This window comes from Hemiscyllium ocellatum, chromosome 8, assembly GCF_020745735.1.
Source record: "Hemiscyllium ocellatum isolate sHemOce1 chromosome 8, sHemOce1.pat.X.cur, whole genome shotgun sequence".
NCBI classification, from domain to species: Eukaryota; Metazoa; Chordata; class Chondrichthyes; order Orectolobiformes; family Hemiscylliidae; genus Hemiscyllium; species Hemiscyllium ocellatum.
This window is the reverse complement of record NC_083408.1, coordinates 22,125,961-22,145,713: the sequence shown is the minus strand read 5'-3', so window position 1 is coordinate 22,145,713 and position 19,753 is coordinate 22,125,961. Positions and strand designations below refer to the sequence as shown.

Here is a 19,753-nt window from a genome sequence, read left to right as displayed (position 1 = left end):
AAATTAGCGGCTCACTCGTGTTGTGTCTGGGAAGCAGACACTGCCCAGGGCTTTGGGTCCTTTCAGGAAGTGGGGCCCAGGGAGATATTGATGAAAGAGATCAATTTGAGACTGGTACAATTGGGAAAAGGAGTGAGTCAAACAGTCAGGGCAGGCAGGGACAAAGCAGAGAACAAGATAAATTAAACAGAATTTATTTCAATGCAAGAGGCCCAACAGGGAAGGCAGATGAACTCCGGGCACAGTTAGGAACATGGGACTGGGGTAGAGGTTTATAAGATCAGGAGGGGCATGGACCAGATGAACAGACAAGGTCTTTTCTGTGTGGGTGGGGGGAGTCCAGAACTGGAGGGCATAGGTTCAGGGTGAGAGGGGAAAGATAGAAAAGAGACCTAAGGGGCAACATTTTCATGCAGAGGGTGGTATTGTATGGAATAAGCTGCCAGAGGAAGTGGTGGAGGTTGGTACAATTGCAACATTTAAAAGTTAAAAATCTCACAACACCAGGTTATGGTCTAATGGGTTTAATTGGAAGCACTAGCTTTCAGAGCGCTGCTCCTTCATCAGGTGGTTGTGGAGGACACGATTGTAAGACACAGAATTTATAGCAAACGTTTACAGTGTGATGTAACTGAAGTTATGCATTGAAAATACCTTGATTGTCTGTTGAGTCTTTCATCTGTTAGAATGACCATGTTAGTTTCACTTCTTTCAATTGTAAATCACAAAATGATTTTTAAAAGTTACATTCTCAGGTTAACTTTAACAATTGGTGTCAGCCCAGATAAGATGTTGCGATGTTGAAGGTGTTAGCCCCCTGTGTTCCCTGTCTGTGCAAGAACAAATTCACCCCACAAATGTTTATGTGGATATGTGCATCTGGGTTTTTGTGTGTGTGAATGAGTGTCTGTGTGTATCCTACACACACACACATACACTCTCTCTAACAGACACTCACAACCCCTACCCTAGACACACGCACACACTCTCCTACAGACACACACACACTCCCACATGCATCCTCTCACAGACTTAGACACTTTATATACACACACACACACACACACACATGTTTGTGGGGTGAATTTGTACTTGCAGAGTTACATTGTACTTTGCTCAAAAACTGCATGAATCCATGTAAGACTCTATTAACTCACTTTTTAGATTAGAATCAGTCTTAACAATATGGCACAGACAGGGAACACAGGGGGCTAACACCTTCAACATTGCAACATCTTATCTGGGCTGACACCAATTGTTACAGCTAACCTGAGGATGTAACTCTTTTAAAGAAAGTTTTTCTGATTTACATATAAAAGAAGTGAATCTAACATGGTCATTCTAACAGTTAAGAGACTCAACAGACAACCAAGGTATTTTTCAATGTATAATTTCGGTTATGTCACACTGTAAACTTTTGCTATAAATTCTGTGTCTTATGATCTTATTCTCCACAACCACCTGATGAAGGAGCGTCGCTCCGAAAGCTAGTGCTTCCAATTAAACCTGTTGGACTATAATCTGGTGTTGTGTGATTTTCTAAAATTTTGTCCACCCCAGTCCAACACCAGCATCTCCAAATCATGACATTTAAAAGGCATCTGGATGGGTATATGAATAGGAAGGGTTTGGAGAGATTTGGGCCAGGTGCTGGCAAATGGGACTAGATTAGGATATTTGGTCAACATGGACAAGTTGGACCGAAGGGTCTGTACATCTCTATGACTCTATCACTTTAACATAGGCTTGCCAGTGCAGTGCTGAGTGACAAGTGAATCAAAACTAAGAGGATCAGCCCAGATAGAGTTGGACACAAGATGTAAGTTAGACAAGCAATGGAAAGATGGATCATGTAGATGCCAGATGTCGTTAGCTCTCTCTTATCCAAGTTGACCTTTTCATCCCCACCCCCCCCGCCCCCCCCAACCCCTGCCAGGAGGAGATTAAATCCCGTGCGGAGTTGGAACGGAGACTCCAAGAGGCAGAGGATGCTTTGCAGAGGCTGGAGCAGGGCCTGAGCTCAGCTGAACGTACGGTGGAGAAAAACGAGCGAATGAAAGGAGACGTGGGCGAATTGAGAAGTAAGTGACAGTGGTGGCTGAAGGGTGACTGTAGCTGAGGGGCAGTCACTGAGTGAGGAATTGAGACTGGCGCTCCCTCCTAGCACTGAGGGATTGCTGCACTGTTGGAGGAGCTGCCGTCCTGTCTCACCTCACTCAATGGAGAGACTGTGGTCAGTGGAAGATGGGCAGGTTGGTATTCCCTAGTCTCCCAGTCAATATTTAGCAAATAAAATTCACGGCAAGAAAGGACATTTGTCTAGCAACATTCAAGACATTGTGGCTTCTCGATGAGTCACAGTCAGTGGGAATGTGGCACCAACCTAACACAGAAAGATCCCATGGCAGTGATGCAGCAACAAGTTGGAGAGAATGTAAACATTGGCCAAGAAATACTAGAAAAGGTTCACTGAGCCCTTAGTCAAGAGGTAGGTCTTCAGGGAGAGGTTAAGGGAGGGAGTTTGAGAGTTCCAGGCCAAGGCACTTGAAAACATGGCCTCTGGTGGTGGGACGAAGGGGAATGGGCAACTGGACAGATACCAGATCAAAGGACCACAGGCTCTGAGCGTCTGTCGGATTGGAGGTCATATGCAAAATGAGGAGGGGGTGAGGCCATGGTTGAATGTAAAAACAACGGCAATATTTTTGAGAATCGAGGCTGGGTTCAATACAGGTCAATGTAAAGCCCATGGTGAAAGGTGTGAGGGCAGCTGAGGAGTGGGTGTGTGTATATATTCCTGGAGTGCCTGGGATTCGGGGCTACATTTGGTCTTTTATTGTTGGAAGAAGACCATTCCAATAGCCTAGGCGTTCCATATCTCTCCACCTTACTCCACTTCAGTTAGGTCCTCCCCAAAACTCACCTCACCACCCCCAATATCTCGACATCCACTGGTTTCCTGATGAAGGGCTCTGGCCCGAAATGTCGAATTTCCTGTTCCTTGGATGCTGCCTGACCTGCTGTGCTTTAACCAGCAACACATCTTCAGATCCACTGGTTTCTCCCACACATTGTCCTGTTAAGGCCGATGGGTGGGTTGTCATGGGTGGAGTACAGGCTCATCCAGGAGACCGTGAGGTCTGCAGGTGCTGGTGATCAGAGTTGAGATTGTGTTGCTGGAAAAGCACAGCAGGTCAGGCAGCATCCGGGGAACAGGAGAGTTGACGTTTCGGGCAGGAACCCTTCGTCAGGGCGGAAATGTCGATTTTCCTGCTCCTTGGATGCTGCCTGACCTGCTTTTCCAGCAACGCACTTTCAACACCACAGGGCTCATCCAAAAGAGGGTTCCTTCCTGCTGAATTCAGGACACTCTCAACAGGGCCAGGGGCTCCGAAAGAGGCAGAGAGATCACCTGCAACTTGGGAAAGCTTGCCTTAGTTCAGTGAGAGCCAGTGGAGTCAAACAATCCAACACTGGGTTCACTCGAAGCTGCCGAGCTGGCTGACAGAGCCCCCTAAGATGTTTGCTCCTTCATTGGCCAATGTCCCCACTGTTCATGGGTGATCTGCTGCAGGCCCCAGCCTGTTTATCATCAGCTTCTCACGGCCCTCACCTGCCCAATATTTCCAAAATCGATCAAACTCCCCCCCCCCCCCCCCCCCCCCCCCCCCCCCCCCATCGCCCCCTTAAACACTTTCAGTGTTCACCTCTATAACTCTCTGGGAGCGAGATTTCCAGACCTTCACCACCCTCTGGGAGAAATTTCTTCCCCTCCCCTCAGTTTTATATGAGCGACTCTTTATTATTATAATGAAAGGACATGGTTAGAGAATAGAATCCCTTTAGTGTGGAAGCAGGCCACTTGTGGTATCAGGTCCACACTGGTCCTCCAAAGAGCATCCCACCCTATCCCTGTAAGCCTGCATTTCCCGTGGCTAATCCATTTGCCTACACATCCTGGGAGGCTCTGGGCAGTTTAGCATAACCAATCCGCCTGACCTGCACATCTTTTTGAGTGTGGGAGGAAACCCAAGCAGACACGGGGAGAATGTGCAAACTCCACCCAGATAGTTGCTTAAAGCAGGAATCGAACCGGGGTCCCTGGTGCTGTGAGGCAGCAGTGCTAACCACTGAGTCATTGTGGGACCCACAGTGTTTAGTTTCAAGGCTCTCTTCTCAACATCTACCCTGTTAACTCCACCAAGAATTGTGGATGGTTTGAGAAGATCCCCCCTCATCCTTCTAAACTCTAATGAACAAAGGCCTGAAATCTAAGAAATTCACGAGCCCAGAGGGGCTTGGATGCTACAACTTGGAGTAAATTTAAGGAAGCTTTGCAATCCGGTTTTTAAGTCAGTAATGGGTTGGAGGGAGGGGAGGAAAGTGGAGTTGAGGTCTGGATAAGATCAGCCATGATCCTACTAAATGATGGAGCCGGCTGGAGGGGCTGAATGGCCTCCTGCTGCTCCTGGTTCCATAGTGTCCAGGGATGTGCAGGCATGGTGGGTTAGCCCTGGGAAATGTGGGCTTAAGGAGTCTGGGTGGGATGATCTTTGGAGGGTCTGTACCGATCTGATGGGCCGAATGGACTCTTTGCACAATGAATGGGTTCTATGATCTGGAATAAATGAAAAACGCATTGAGACGTGTATGGAATGAGCTGCCAGAGGAAGTGGAGGAGGCTGGTACAATTGCAACATTTAAGAGGCATTTGGATGGGTATATGAATAGCTGAAAATGTGTTGCTGGTCAAAGCACAGCAGGCCAGGCAGCATCTCAGGAATAGGGAATTCGACGTTTCGAGCATAAGCCCTTCATCAGGAATGAGAGAGAGTAGCCAAGCAGGCTAAGATAAAAGGTAGGGAGGAGGGACGATGGAGGTGGGATAGGTGGAAGGAGGTCAAGGTGAGGGTGATAGGCCGGAGTGGGGTGATTTTAACCTACTGCGAATCCTCTTGCAAGGATGCCTTCCTTGAAGAAGCTCTCTTCCTCCCTCTACAAGGATTTCAGTGAGTCTATCTCTCACTGCACCCCCCAGGTCATCTCCTCTGCACAGCAGCACCGCCCTCCTAACCTGCAATCTCCTTCCTGACCTCTCCGCCCCCACCCCACTCCGGCCTATCACCCTCACCTTAACCTCCTTCCACCTATCGCATTTCCAACACCCCTCCCCCAGTCCCTCCTCCCTACCTTTTATCTTAGCCTGCTTGGCTACTCTCTCTCATTCCTGATGAAGGGCTTATGCTCGAAACGTCGAATTCCCTATTCCTGAGATGCTGCCTGGCCTGCTGTGCTTTGACCAGCAACACATTTTCAGCTGTGATCTCCAGCATCTGCAGACCTCATTTTTTACTGGGTATATGAATAGGAAGGGTTTGGAGGGATATGGGCCGGGTGGTGGCAGGTGGGACTAGATTGGGTTGGGATATCTGGTCGGTGTGGATGGGTTGGACCGAAGGGTTTGTTTCCATGCTGTACATCTCTATGACTCTATAACTCCAACTGTCTTCACTCAGAGAGTGGTTAGCGTATGGAATTCTCTGCCACAGACAGCGGTGACGCTAAAACACTGAATATTCCAGGGGGATCCTTTGTTTTGGCTTCATTGTCAAAGCAGCAAATGATACCTTGCAAGGTTTGGCAAAGGATCAAAGAAATGCTCGATGCAGTGATAGAGATAACAGGAGCTGAGTAGGCCATTCAGCCTTCTGACACTGCTGCTGCCCCACTCAGTGTGATCATGGCTGATCGTCCTATTCAGGCCCCTGCTCCTGCTTTGTCTCTAAACCCTTTGATCCCTTTAACCTCGAGAATTAGATTGAAATCCTTCTTGAAAATATTCAATCTTTCAGCGCCACCGTTGTCTGTGGCAGAGAATTTCATACCCCAACCACTCTCTGAGTGAAGACAGTTAAGAGTTATAGAATCAGAGAGATGGACAGCACAGAAACAGACCCTTTGGTCCAACCCGTCCACGCCGACCAAATATCCCAACATCATCTAGTCCCATTTGCTAGCACTTGGCCCATGTCCCTCCAAACGCTTCCTATTCATAGACCCATCCAGATCCCTTTTAAATGTTCCAGCCTCCTCCACTTCCTCTGGCAGCTCATTCCATACACGTCTCAGTCTGTTTTTTCACTTAAACCAGATCATGGAATCCCTACATTGTGCAAGGAGTCCATTCGGCCTATCAGATCAGTGCAGACCCTCCGAAGATCACCCCACCCAGACCCCTTAAGCCCACATTTCCCATGGCTAACCCACCGTGCCTGCACATCCCTGGACACTATGGAACCAGGAGCAGCAGGAGGCCATTCAGCCCCTCCAGCCGGCCCCATCATTTAGTAGGATCATGGCTGATCTTATTCTGACCTCAACTCCACTTTCCTCCCCTCCCTCCATAACCCTTCAACCCATTACTGACTTAAAAACCTGATGTAAAACCCTCCTTAAATTTACTCCAAGTTGTAGCACCCAACCCCCTCAGGGTTTGTGAATTCCACAGATTTACGACCCTTCGAGAGAAGTAATTCCTCCGCATCTGTGTTTTCAATCTACCAGCCCTAGTCCTAAAACGATGGCTGGACACAGTTCAGTGCAGAAAGAGGCACTTTATTCAGGCAAAGTTGCAACATGTGTATGTTTTCCAATTGCATTGTGGCTGGAATTCTCGCTTTTGGAAGGTGGGGTTTCGGAAGTTCATTTAATTCTGCACCGGCCGCCCAGAGTCACCCTTTTTCCCATAACCTTACGTTTCCCACAGCTACTCCGCCTAGCTTGCGCATCCCTGGACATGATATTTTGCAATGTTTGGGAAAGGGCAATTTTGCACGGCCAATCTCCCACCTTTGGACTGTGGGAAGAAACGCTTGCAGAGCCTGGGAGAATGTGCAAACTTCACACAGAGGCTACAAAGTTAAAAATGGGTGTAGGTTTGCTTGCTGAGCTGGAAGGTTTGTTAACTAACCACAAAAAGATGTAAACATTCTCACTAGTACCCTTACATACGGATGAGGAGGGACACTGACTGGGACAACACATCCATCCTGGGACAAGCCAAACAGAGAGACACACGAGAATTCCTAGAAGATGGCATTCCAACCGGAACTCCATCAACAAACACATTGACTTGGATTCCATTTACCACCCCCTGAGAAAAAGAACAGGAAGTAACATCACCATAGGAAATGATGTCACCACAGGAAATAACATTGCCAACCCAAGGAAACTTAAACTTACAAATAGAAAGCGGGTTACACCACCAGTGCTTCATCCGGAGGCTCACTGATGATGTTACCTAGTATGGTGACGAAATGTCTGAAAATGAACCTTCCAGCTCAGCGAGCAAACCTATATCCAGAACCTCAACCTGAACGACAAATCTTCTCAAAACTCGCTCAAATTAAAAATCACACAACACCAGGTTATAGTCCAACACGCGCTGCTCCTTCAATAGGTGGTTGTGCTCCAAAAGCTGCTCCTTCCAATTAAGCCTGTTGGACTATAACCTGGTGTTGTGTGATGTTTAACTTTCTCCACCCCAGTCCAACACCAGCACCTCCAAATCACATGGAGGTGGGAATTGAACCCAGGTCCCCGGTGTTGTGAGGCAGCAGTGCTAACCACTGAACCAACCCGTGCCACCCCTGCTGAAGTTCCAGGATGAATATGTTGAACGGTGGGGAAGGCAGGAGGGAGCTGACACACCGGGATAATGCATTGGCGGGGTGTCTGCAGGGTGTTGGTGTGGCGAGATGGTTATGGGTTGTCCCACCACTGCGCAGTGCATGCCTCAATGCTTTGCTGCCCTTGTCTCCCGGCAGAGTTCTTCGAGGAGTGCATCAGGAAAGCCGAGATCGAGGCCAACCTCCCGGTCATCATGAAGAACTCCGTCTATGTGCAAAGAGCGGCTGCTCGCAGGATCAAGAGTTGCAGGTTCCGCCGGAGGAAGTCCACCGCCGTCTGGAACTCCTTCGGTAAGTCCACCGAGAGAGAGAGAGATTCCCGCTCGCTGAGTCAGCTGGTTCAATCCGAGAGCCGGAGGCTGGCAAGTTGTGGGGGGAGGTCTGTCCCTGTCTGCCCCTCGCCCTTGCCTACTCATCCGCCTGCTTTTCCGTGTGCCCGCGGGTCAGAACCTCCCCGCCCCACACGCACACACCCCCACCCCCATAAAGGGGTAATGGTGACCAGGGGAACAAATAAAAAACCCCACGAGCCTTTGCTCTGTTTCTGCCGGGCTGGCACTTCACCTTTTCGGGAATCGCGAGGAGGTGCCGGAGGATTCACAGTCCCACTTGGTCGGCGTTGCCCGTCTCCTTTTGCGCCAACCCTACTGGGAACTGGCAGAACAGTTCACAATGGCATTTTCACTAAGTCTTCAGGTTTGCATCAATGCTTTCTCGGGTAGAATTAGTGTCCCTATGGTGTGGAAACAGGCCCTTTGGCCCAACAAGTCCACACTGGCCCTCCGAAGAGTAATTCACCCAGACCCTCGATGTTGTGCCGACCTGTGAACTATTCTCCGCCCGTCTCCCTATACTATCCCACCATCATCCATGTGCTTATCTAAGGATTGTTTAAATCTCCCTAATGTGGCTGAGCTGCCTACATTAGCAGGTAGGGCATTCCACGCCCTTACCACTCTCTGCGTAAAGAACCTGCCTCTAACATCTGTTTTAAATCTATCACCCCTCAATTTGTAGTTATGCCCTCTCGTACAAGCTGATGTCATCATCCCAGGAAAAAGACTCTCACTGTCCACCCTATCTAATCCTCTGATCATTCTGTATGTCTCTATCCAATCCCCTCTTGGCCGCCTTCTTTCCGATGAGAACAGACCCAGCTACCATGCATCCGTTGTCCCAACCCTCTGGCTCGCTCACATCCTTCAAGGAAGGAAATCTGCCTGCTGCCTTGACCCAGTCTGGCCTCCAGACCTACAGCAACATGCTTAACTGCTCTCTGCCCAGCGGAGTTAAAGGGGCAATTAAGGACAGGCCACGATAGACAACCCTCACCATGAGAGATTAAAAGATGACATCCTTCTCTTCCAGACCATAAACCTCTTTCCATTTTATTATTTTTGTTCTTCCATTGGCTTTCTGATTCGTTTCATTCTGCGGCTTAAACACTCTCTGCCTTGTTTTTATAACCCCCTGCATTTCCGGCTGTGAAATTTCCAGCAGTCTCTGAGATTCCTCTGGGCACTGCATAGAAATGCAAGGATGTGGGCACTTGAGTTCCCCTGGACTATGATACAGCAATGTTGAAGACTGTATGTGTGCACTGAGATGGGAATTAGGTGGAAGTGGGTGAATTTTCCCTGGGGAAATCCCAATACAGCGTCCAACAAGAACAATTCGACACACTCTTCCCTCCCCTCAGCTCACACTCACTCACTTCACTCTTCCCCCCGCCCCCACCCTGCCAACAATCATTCACCCCCACTCTCACCCAGTCTCCCCCAGTTCATACTTGGTCACCTCCCAATGTCATACTCACTCTGTCCCAACTTATAATTGACCACCCCCAGTTCGCACTCACTCCCCCAGTTCGCACTGTCTCCCCCAGAGTTCAGACTCTCTCACACACATACCACATGCCCACACTCACTCCCCCAGTTCACACACACTCCCCACAGTCCACATTTGTTTCCTGGTTTTCATTCGCTGAACCAGTTATCGCTGACTCCCCCCTGGTTCACACTTACCCCTCACCAGTTCACACTCGGTTCCAACTCAGCCTCACCCCTCAGCTGCCATTCACTTCCTACTCCAGTTCGCACTCACCGCCCACAGTTTACACCCAACCCCCAGCTCAAACTGACCCTCCCTTGCTCGCGCTCACACTCTCACCTAGCGACACTCATGCACATATTCACACCCCCTCCCCACACAGACACACTCGCACTCTCACTGTCCTCATACACACACTGTGTCATACACACACTCACACTATTTCTCACACACACTCACACTGTCTCACACACACTCACTGTGTCGTACACACACTCACAATATCATACACGCACTTACACTGTCATACACACACTCACACTGTCTCACACACACTCACTGCCTCACACACACTCACTGCCTCACACACACTCACTGCCTCACACACATTCACTGTCTCACACACACTCACACTGTCTCACACACACTCACTGTGTCATACACACTTGCACTGTCTCACACACACTTGCACTGTCTCACACACACTCACTCTGTCATACACACACTCACTCTGTCTCTCACACAATCACACTGTCTCTCACACACACACTGTCTCACACACACTCACTGTCTCACACACACACTGTCTCACACACACTCACACTGCCTCACACACACTCACTGTCTCACACACATTCACTGTCTCACACTCACACTGTCTCACACACACTCGCACTGTCTCACACACACTTGCACTGTCTCTCATACACTCACACTGTCTCACACTCACACTGTCTCACACTCTCACTGTCTCACACTCTCACTGTCTCACACACACACTGTGTCATACACACACACTGTCTCACACACACTCACTCTGTCATACACACACTCATACTGTCTCTCTCACACACACTGTGTCATACACACACACTGTCTCACACACACACTCACACTGTTTCAAACACACACTCACACTGTCTCACACACTCATGCTGTCTCAAACACTTACGCTGTCTCACACACTCACGCTGTCTCACACATACTCACTGTGTCATACACACATACTGTCTCTCACACTGACACTCATACCGTCTCACACACACACACACACACACACACACAGAGTCTGTCACACTGACACTCATACCGTCACACACACACACAGTCTGTCACACTGACACTCATACCGTCGCACACACACACATTGACACTGAGGCCCCAGCTCATTTTGACCCTGTGTTGCTGGAATGATCTCTAAGGCCATACAGTGATGGTGGTGTTGGGGGGCGGGGGGTGGTGGGGAATTGTAGTTGTCCTCCCCTTCCCCCAACTCAGGGAATAAGGTCAGGCCCAGAGACTGGGGCCCGTTGAGGGCATCGTGCTGGTGAAATGGGAGGGTGGGAATGGGAAGTAACTCTGATGGGATCTCACTGGCGGGTGCCATCTTTCTTTCCCTCAGCGTGCGGAAGGTTCCGGTCCCTGCGGGTCAACGCGGAGTCGTGAGGTGCTAAGCGTCGGAGCGGGGGCCGGGGTGGGGTGTGGACATTTGAGCGCCATCACAATGCAAGCTTTGACAATGACACCGGCTCACGACCTTCTCCGTGCTAGCTTGAAGGGCCGAATGGCCTACTCCTGCACTTGTCGACTTCTATGTTTTTTGGGCGGGGGGGCAGTGTGGAGTGGCCCAATGAATCTCCAACTTAACACTCTCCCCCTCCCCCACCGAGGAGGCTGGTGGGGAGACGGGTGGGGAGGCCATTCAGCCCGTCATCCTGTGACAGAGTACGGCCTAGCCCTAGGAACAAGTCCCCGCCGCCCACCGGCCCCACCAGCATGGTCCCCTGTCCAGACCCTACACCGAGGACGCCATTTGGAAACCATGAGGAAGGTTCGAGAAAGGCAGAAGGAGGAATGGTCGATCCATTCGCTGGGGAGCGACCGCGGTGTGCGGGACATCTCTGCTGGGCTCGGGGGAGTTGTTTTAAAGAGAAGGGGGTTATGGGGGTGGGGGGGGGGGCGGCGGATAGCACCCCCATCTGTCACTTCAACACATTTAAAGAGGATCCCTTCAAGTACAGCACGGGCTTGATGGGCCAAGCAGCCTTCTGTACAATGATACTATTGAGGGTGTGGAGCAAACACTTGCAGTCCATCCAGAAACTGCTGGGAGTGGGAGGAGGTTATCGATATCAGGTCACCCACCCCCACAGTAACTCACTGGGGCATTGAGGAGAAATAGCTCAGCGACAGAGGGGTTAGGATGGGTGCCCCGCTCCCTGGGGGACCAGTTCATGCCTTCACGCCGGTCAAACAGGCCACTAGCAATGACTGAGAAACAATCCTCACTGGAGAAAAGGTTTGTTGGTGTTTCCAAAGAAGTGGGAGGCTGTTTCTGTGATGCATCAACAGCAGTGGGGCTGAATGGCCAGTTTTTGGTGCTATCAGCTTGCTGTCCTGTCATCGGGAGCTGGTCATTCACTCCTGGGAGCTGGAGTTTAGTGCAACAGAAGGCCGGGACATGATCAGTGAGGCGTTCAATCGCTCATTTACCCCCAAACTGCTGCTTGACATTTTTCTTCATCCTTTTTACCTTTTGATTTACTCGAGCTATCCAACTGGCCCATAGATCCAGTTGTCGTTCGTTTTTCGACATGTCCTCACATCCTGGTTGTATTAATTCACTCCAGTCTGCCTCTCTTTCTCTCCCTCTCCTCTGTTGCTAATGATCCTATCTGCCCCTCTCTCTCTCTCTCTCTCTGACTGTCCCTAGTATTGATGTGATCCCTGATGGTCTACAAAATGTTGCAGTGTTGGCTGTGCTTGCCTGTCAGATTGTCCTGAATATATCTGTGCCTGTCTGCTTCTCTGTCGTCTTTAACCCCTCCTTCAAGGCCCATGCTTTTGGTCAGTGGCCCTTATCCCCCCTTACCTGGCTCCCTGTGACAGCTTGGTTTGGGAACACCGGTGAGACGCGATTGGACAATGTTCGCTGCTAGCAGTTATCCCTTAGTCTCCTGCAGCCAGCGTCCTCGGAAGATGTTGGGGTGTGGAGGAGATGTTAAGAGGCCACCCCTAGCCCAGGGTACATCCAACTCAGGAACTGTACACAGGTGCAAAGAGCGGGAGATTATTCCATTGCCTGGACACAGCCCGCCCTGAGGGAATGAGCAGTCCAGTGCTGGGTTATCTTATGTGACCTCTGCTGGTGTTGTCTGATGCCAGGAGAAAATCACCAAGAGATGGTACTGCTGTTAGCCAGGTTCCGGAGACCCAGGGAATGTTCCAGGGACCCAGGGAATGTTCCAGGGACTCAGGGAGTGTTCTGCAGACCCAGGGAATTGTCCAGGGAATGTTCCAGGGACCCAGACAATGTTCCGGAGACCCATGGAATGTTCCAGAGAATGTTCCGGCGTTCCACAGAATGTTCCAGGGAATGTTCAAGGGACACAGGGAATGTTTGAGGAACCCAGGAATGTTCCAGAGAATGTTCTGGCATTCCACGGAATGTTCCAGGGACCCAGGGAATGTTCCAGAGAATGTTCCAGGAATGTTCCAGGGAATGTTGCAGGGACACAGGCGGTGGAATTTGAATTCAACATTTCATTTATCAGAAAAGCCCATCTGCTTCACTGATTCCCTTTCGGGAAGGAAGCTGCTATCCTTACCTGGTCTGGCCTATGTGTGACTCCAGTCCCACAGTAATGTGGTTGACCCTTAACAGTCCTCTGGGCAATTAAGGATGGGCAATAAATACTGGCCTCATCCTGTTAATTAATTAAGAAAACCCTAAGAGGCTAGAGTGTGCCTGGTTTTGGCCAATGTCCCAACAGTGGATGGGCCAATGGTGCAGAGCTCCCTCAGTATGGCGGCCAGTCTGTGTGTGTCTGTAAGGGCCCCAGTTAGTACTCTGCGGTGTGGACAGAGACCACAAGAGGCTCTTGGTGTTGCCCGTCACTACAGAAACAATCTTCAACCCTCTGGTGGGAGCAGACAGCAGTAAGTGTCATGTCACAGCTCCCCCACCTCAGACTTGACACCCGGCTTCAGGGGGCAGAGTTTTGCCATACCGTCCATGAGAGGGTTTGGTTAGGAAGTATTGACAATCCGAGAGTCATACAGCACAGAAACAGACCCTTCGGTCCAACTGGTCCATGCCAACCAGACATCCCAATCCCTAGTCCCATTGGTCAGAAATTGGCCCATCCCTCTAAACCCTTCCCACTCATATGGATCCAAATACCTTTATCAACGGGTGGTAAAGAAGGCATTTGGCATGCTTGCCTTCATTGGTCAGAACATTATGAATAAAGGAGTTGGGATGTCATCTTGCCGATGCAGGTTCATAGCTCCTTGAAAGTGGAGTTGCAGGTAGATTGGATAGTGAAGAAGGCATTTGGTATGCTTTCCTTTATTGGTCAGAGTATTGAGTACAAGAGGTGGGAGGTTATGTTGCAGCTGTACAGGACATTGGTTAGACCACTGTTGGAATATTGCGTGCAATTCTGGTCTCCTTCCTATTGGAAAGATGTTGTGAAACTTGAAAGGGTTCAGAAAAGATTTACAAGGATGTTGCCAGGGTTGGAGGATTTGAGCTAATGGGAGAGGCTTAACAGGCTGGGGCTGTTTTCCCTGGAGCGTCGGAGGCTGAGGGGTGACATTATAGAGGTTTACAAAATTATGAGGGGCATGGATAGGATTAATAGGCAAAGTATTTTCCCTGGGGTGAGGGAGTCCAGAATTAGAGGGCACAGGTTTAGGGTGAGAGGGGAAAGATATAAAAAGGATCTGAAGGATAATGTTTTCATACAGAGGGTGGTGTGTGTATGGAATGAGCTGCCAGAGGAAGTGGTGGAGGTTGGTAATAATTACAACAGTTAAAAGGTTTCTGCGTAGGTGTGTCAATAGAAAGGGTTTAGAGGGATATGGGCTAAATGCTGGCAAAATGGATTAGGTCAGATAGGGATGTCTGGTTGGCGCAGAAGGGTCTGTTCCATGCTGTGTGACTCTATGACTCTAAGTGGTAACAAGAAATTCCAGTTGACTGGCAAATTGGTCTCTGAGGAACAGCGCACAAAGCAAGCAGTGATGAGTGTGGGGGTAGATGTTTACCAGGATGGCTGTGGGAGGTGACCGTGTGGCAGCACGGTGGCTCAGTGGTTAGCACTGTTGCCTCACAGCGCCAGGGACCCGGGTTCGACTCCAACCTCGGGCAACTGTCTGAGTGGAGTTTGCACATTCTCCCAGTGTCTGTGTGGGTTTCCTCCGGGTGCTCTGGTTTCCTCCCACAATCAAAGATGAGCAGGTCAGGGTGAATTGGCCATGCTAAATTGCCCATAGTGTTAGGTGCATTAGTCAGGGGTAAATATAGGGTAGGGGAATAGGTCTGGGTGGGATTACTCGTCAGAGGGGTGGTATGGCCTTGTGAGTTTCCATAGTGTTGGGAATCTAGTCTAGGCAGGTGAATGATTTGTTATCCATTTGTGGGGCTTGGGGGTCGCTGGCTGGCCAGCTTTAATTTGCCCTGGAGAAGGTAGAGGTGAGCTGCCTTCTTTAAGGCAGGGAGGGAATTCCAGGATTTTGACCAACGACTGTGAAGGAATGATGGTATATTTCCGTGTCAGGGTGGAAAGTGACTTGGAAGGGAACTTGCAGGTGGTGGTGTTCCCGAGTACCTGTTGCCCTTGTCCTTCTAGATGGAAGTGGTTGTGGGTTTAGAAAGTGCTGTTTGGTGAATTTCTGCAGTCCATCTTCTAGATAGTACACACTGGTGTTGAGCGCTGGTGGTGCAGGGATTGAATGTTTGTAGATATGATGCCAATCAAGTGGGTTGCTTTGTCCCGGATGGTGTCAAGCTTCTTAAGTGTTGTTGGAGCTGCACCCATCCAGGTAAGTGGGGGGTATTCCATCACCCTCCTGACTTGTACCTTGTAGATGGGGGATAGGCTTTGGGGGGTCAGGAGACGAGTTTGTCACTGCAGTATTCCTTGTCACCTTCTCTTGTAGCCTTTGTGTAGTGCGTCCAGTTCAGTTTCTGGTAAACCTGAGGATATTGATAGTGGGGGATTCAGTAATGGTAATACCATTGAATATCACGAGGTGTTGGTTTGATTCACCTTTGCTGGAGATAGTCATTGTCTGGCATTTGTGTGGTGTGAATGTTACTTACCACTTGTCGACACAAGCCTGGATAATATTGTCCAGATCTTGCTGCATTTGAATGTGGACTGCTTCAGTATCTGAGGAGTCGTGAACGGTGCTGAACACTGCGCAATCAGCGGTGAACATGCCCACTTCTGACCTTGTAATGGAGGAAACGTCATTGATGAAGCCGTAGTTGGCCCTAGGACACCACCCTGAGGGACTCCTGCAGAGATGTCCTGCAGCTGAGATGCCTGACCTCCAACAACCACATCTCAGAGTGGCTCAGGGACAGTACCACATAGTGGTGGTCACTGAAATGCACCACTCAAGAGTACACTCTGTGCCCTTCCCATCCTCAGTACTGCTCCGAGTGTTCCCCAACATGGAGTTTGATTAGCCATGATCAGGAGGTTCCCTCACCTTGATGGCTTTACACTTCACTGGGTCCCGCAAGGATAAATTCTTCAAGAATAAACTCATGTTGATTTGGCCCACGTGCTCGAATGCTTCTGGAACCCACAATGAGCCTGTCGTGGTGGGCGATGTGGTGGGTTGACCTCAGGCTGTAGACCACAGTTAGGCCGCTTGATAAGGAAATTACACTTAATGGGCGGGTCCTGGGGTGTGTTGCTGAACAACGAGACCTTGCAGTGCAGGTTCATAGTTCCTTGAAAGTGGATAGACAGGGTGGTGAAGAAGGTGTTTGGCACATTTGTTATCATAGGTCAGAGCACTGAATATAGAAATTGGGATGCCATCTTGTATCTGTGCAGAATAACGGTGAGGCCACGTTTAGAATACCACATTCAATTCTGGTCTCCCGATTATAGCAAAGATGTTGTTAAACTAGAAAGGGCGCAGAAACGATTTGCAAAGTACTTGCTGAGACTGAGGGTTTGTGCTACAGGGAGAGGCTGAATAGGCTGGAGCTATATTCTCGGAAGCTGAGGGTTGGCCTTATAAAATCATGAGGGACATGGATAAGGGGAATCCCAAGCTAAATGGCATAGGTTTAAGGTGAGAGAGGAAAGATTTAAAAGGGACCCAAGGGGCAACTTTTTTCACACAGAGGGTGGTATATGTATGGAATGAGCTGCCAGAGGAAGTGATGGAGGCTGGTACAATTGCAACATTTAAAGGCACCTGAATGGGTATATGAATAGGAAGGGTTTGGAGGGATATGGGCCGGGTGCTGGCAAATGGGACAAGATTAGTTTAGGATATCTGCTCGGCATGGACGGATTGGACCCGAAGGGCCTGTTTCCACACCGTGTGACTCTATATTAAACAGTGGAGTGTTCACATGACACCATGCCAGGGTTGCGAGTGATGGAACATGAACTCCAGCCATTTGGGCAATACCAGCCTTTTCTCTACCCCCTCACCCAAAGGGAGGTGGGGTAGAATACCCTGTCATCAAACCTGAAGCCCCACTTCTACTGACTGGAAAGGGCTCAGCTTCCAAAGGCTTTCAGCTGTTGAGATTGAGGTCTGCACTGAAGAATATTGAAGCAAAGTACCATGTAGCTGAACCATCCTGTGTCATCGACAGTGTTCACTTTATCCCCCTGGCTGAGCCTTACTCAACCACCCCACCTCCCCCAGCCACCCTGACCCCTCATCTCCAAGGGTTAGGCCATGGGTCTCCATTGGACTAGCTCACACAACACTGCTGTATATATTGTCAGTTAGGTTCAGTGAGCATTCTTGCTATGAAGTCTTCCTCTTCTTGAATAAAGTCGCATTGCTTACTGACATTTGACTTAGATTAGATTCCCTACAGTGTGGAACAGGCCCTTCGGCCCAACAAGCCCACATCGACCCTCCGATGAGCAACCCACCCAGAACCCATTCCCCCACATTTACCCCTTCACCTAACACTGTAGGCAATTTAGCTTGGTCAATTCACCTAACCTGCACATTTTTGGATTGTGGGAGGAAACCGGAGCACCCGGAGGAAACCCACGCCGACACGGGGAGAATGTGCAAACTCCACACAGACAGTCGCCTGAGGTGGGAATTGAACCCGGGTATCTGGCGCTGTGAGGTAGCGGTGCTAACCACTGTGCCACCCCTAACCACTCTGCCACCCAACAACACTGCTGTAATGTATCATTGCCTTCCAAAAGGGTCAGCTGACCCTGGTTGCTATCTCACTCACCATCAAGCAGAATGCAAAGAGCTCCAGGCCTCCTAGTGACCTGGTTGACTGGGCTCCACATGCCCTTTCCATGGCTCTACCAGATCCTGACCCGTGGGATGGGGACACTACTCACTGCATTGCTAGACCTCCTTCACCTGACTTGAGATGGTCTTGAAAAAGCTCCTAACTCTGTAGGGATTCTGAGTGTTGAAACAGGCCCTTCGGCCCAACAACTGCACACGACCCTCTGGAGAGTAACCCACTCAGACCATTCCCCTACATTTACCCCAGACTAATGCACCTCTCCTACACATCCCTGAGCACTATGGGTAATTTAGCATGGCCAATTCACCCTAACTTGCACATCTTTTGGACTGTGGGAGGAAACTGGAGCACCTAGAGGAAACCCACGCAGACACAGGGAGAATGTGCAAACTCCACACAGACAGTGGCCCAAGGCTGGAATCGAACCTGGGTCCCTGGCGCTGTGAGGTAGCAGTGCTAACCACTGAGCCACCCTTGGCCCTGTGCCTCTCGTTTGAGATGTTCTTGCGTAGCATCTCAGGAGGGGTGGTAGTAGCCAGTGCTGGGCCTGCCCTCTTGAGGGAAGGGGAGGGAGCCGGGTTGACCTCCTTGAGGGTGTCTCAGATCATGGAAGGGTTTTGACAGGCAAGTGGCTGAAGGAGTTGAGGGAGAATTTACCAGGAGATGATAGAGGGTGGGAGGAGGCTGGGTGTGAGCTTCCCCGAAGACCAGCAGTGGCCTGTGGCTGCGCTCAGTAGGTGGCTAGCGAGGCGCAAGTGGTTGCTGTTGTTAACAAAAGCCGTGGAGCCCCTGCTCGGGACTGTTGGGCTGCTCCGAGATGACTCTCACACCCTGCGTGTCCCCCTCTGTTTCAGTGACCAATCCCCATTCTTTGAACGTCCCCTCAGGTGACGGGGAAGAGGACATGGAGGAGCTGAAGGAGACCGCCAGGAAGCTGAGCAGGGATCGGCGTTTCCGCGAGACTGTCTATAAGTACATGACCCTCAAAGACTCATCGAACCCGTGACGCTGCCTGGTGGGCTGTTAGCAAGAGCTAGTCACGCTTCTGCCGTCATGTAATCCTTCAGCCAGCTTTGTAAAAAGCCAAACGCACCCTGCTTAAGGGTAAAAAGCAGCAGCTTAGGCCGAACGCACTTGAGTTTTGATCTTGGCTCTTCCACCCTGCCCCAGCCCCTCTCTGGGGTCAACGTCTCCTCTGCCCACTGGCTGGCTCATGGATGGCTCCCCAGGGGACAGCGGGAGCCCAGTTCCCTCTCTGAGCAATTCCCCGATTTGGGAAAATGCCGACTGCTGTCTGTTCTCCGGAGAGAGCGAGCAGGTAGCATGTTTTCCACACAGCAGCTGACCCCTGCCTCCCCTCGTGATGCTGAGTCTGCGTTTGCTCTGACCCCCAGCACTCACTGGAGTGACCGCGAATTAAAAACATTGGAATGGAACAAGCTGTTTGCGAATCTTGGAATCCTTACAGTGTGGGAGCAAGCCAATCGGCCCATCTAGTCCACACCGACCCTCTGTAAGACCCCCACTCCTGTAACCCTGCTCACCCACCTCGCCTGCACACCTTCAGGACTGCTTAGGAACTGATTAACATATCAAAGTGCAAATGCATGCACAGGAGTGAGTCAGGGCGAGGCCTTTATCTAATGCCTTCGCTGTACTTAAAATAGCATTGGGCTGTCTTGTTCACAAATTGGGCTAAGATGACTTCTTGTACAACAGGGATGCAGGTGAGGGTATCCTGGTC

At 50.2% G+C, this 19,753-nt stretch overlaps 1 protein-coding gene across 1 annotated transcript in view; it reads left to right on the top strand.

Moving 5' to 3' along the window:
* Window positions 1–19,472, top strand: part of plekhd1 (pleckstrin homology domain containing, family D (with coiled-coil domains) member 1) — a 152,146-nt gene extending 132,674 nt beyond the window's left edge. Inside the window, exons 11-13 of the mRNA XM_060828282.1 lie at window positions 1,937–2,081; window positions 7,827–7,979; window positions 18,864–19,472. Of these exons, the coding sequence (XP_060684265.1) occupies window positions 1,937–2,081; window positions 7,827–7,979; window positions 18,864–19,015 (450 nt within the window). The 3' untranslated portion in view covers window positions 19,016–19,472. The remainder of the gene's footprint in view (window positions 1–1,936; window positions 2,082–7,826; window positions 7,980–18,863) is intronic.
* Window positions 19,473–19,753: the final 281 nt, after the last annotated feature.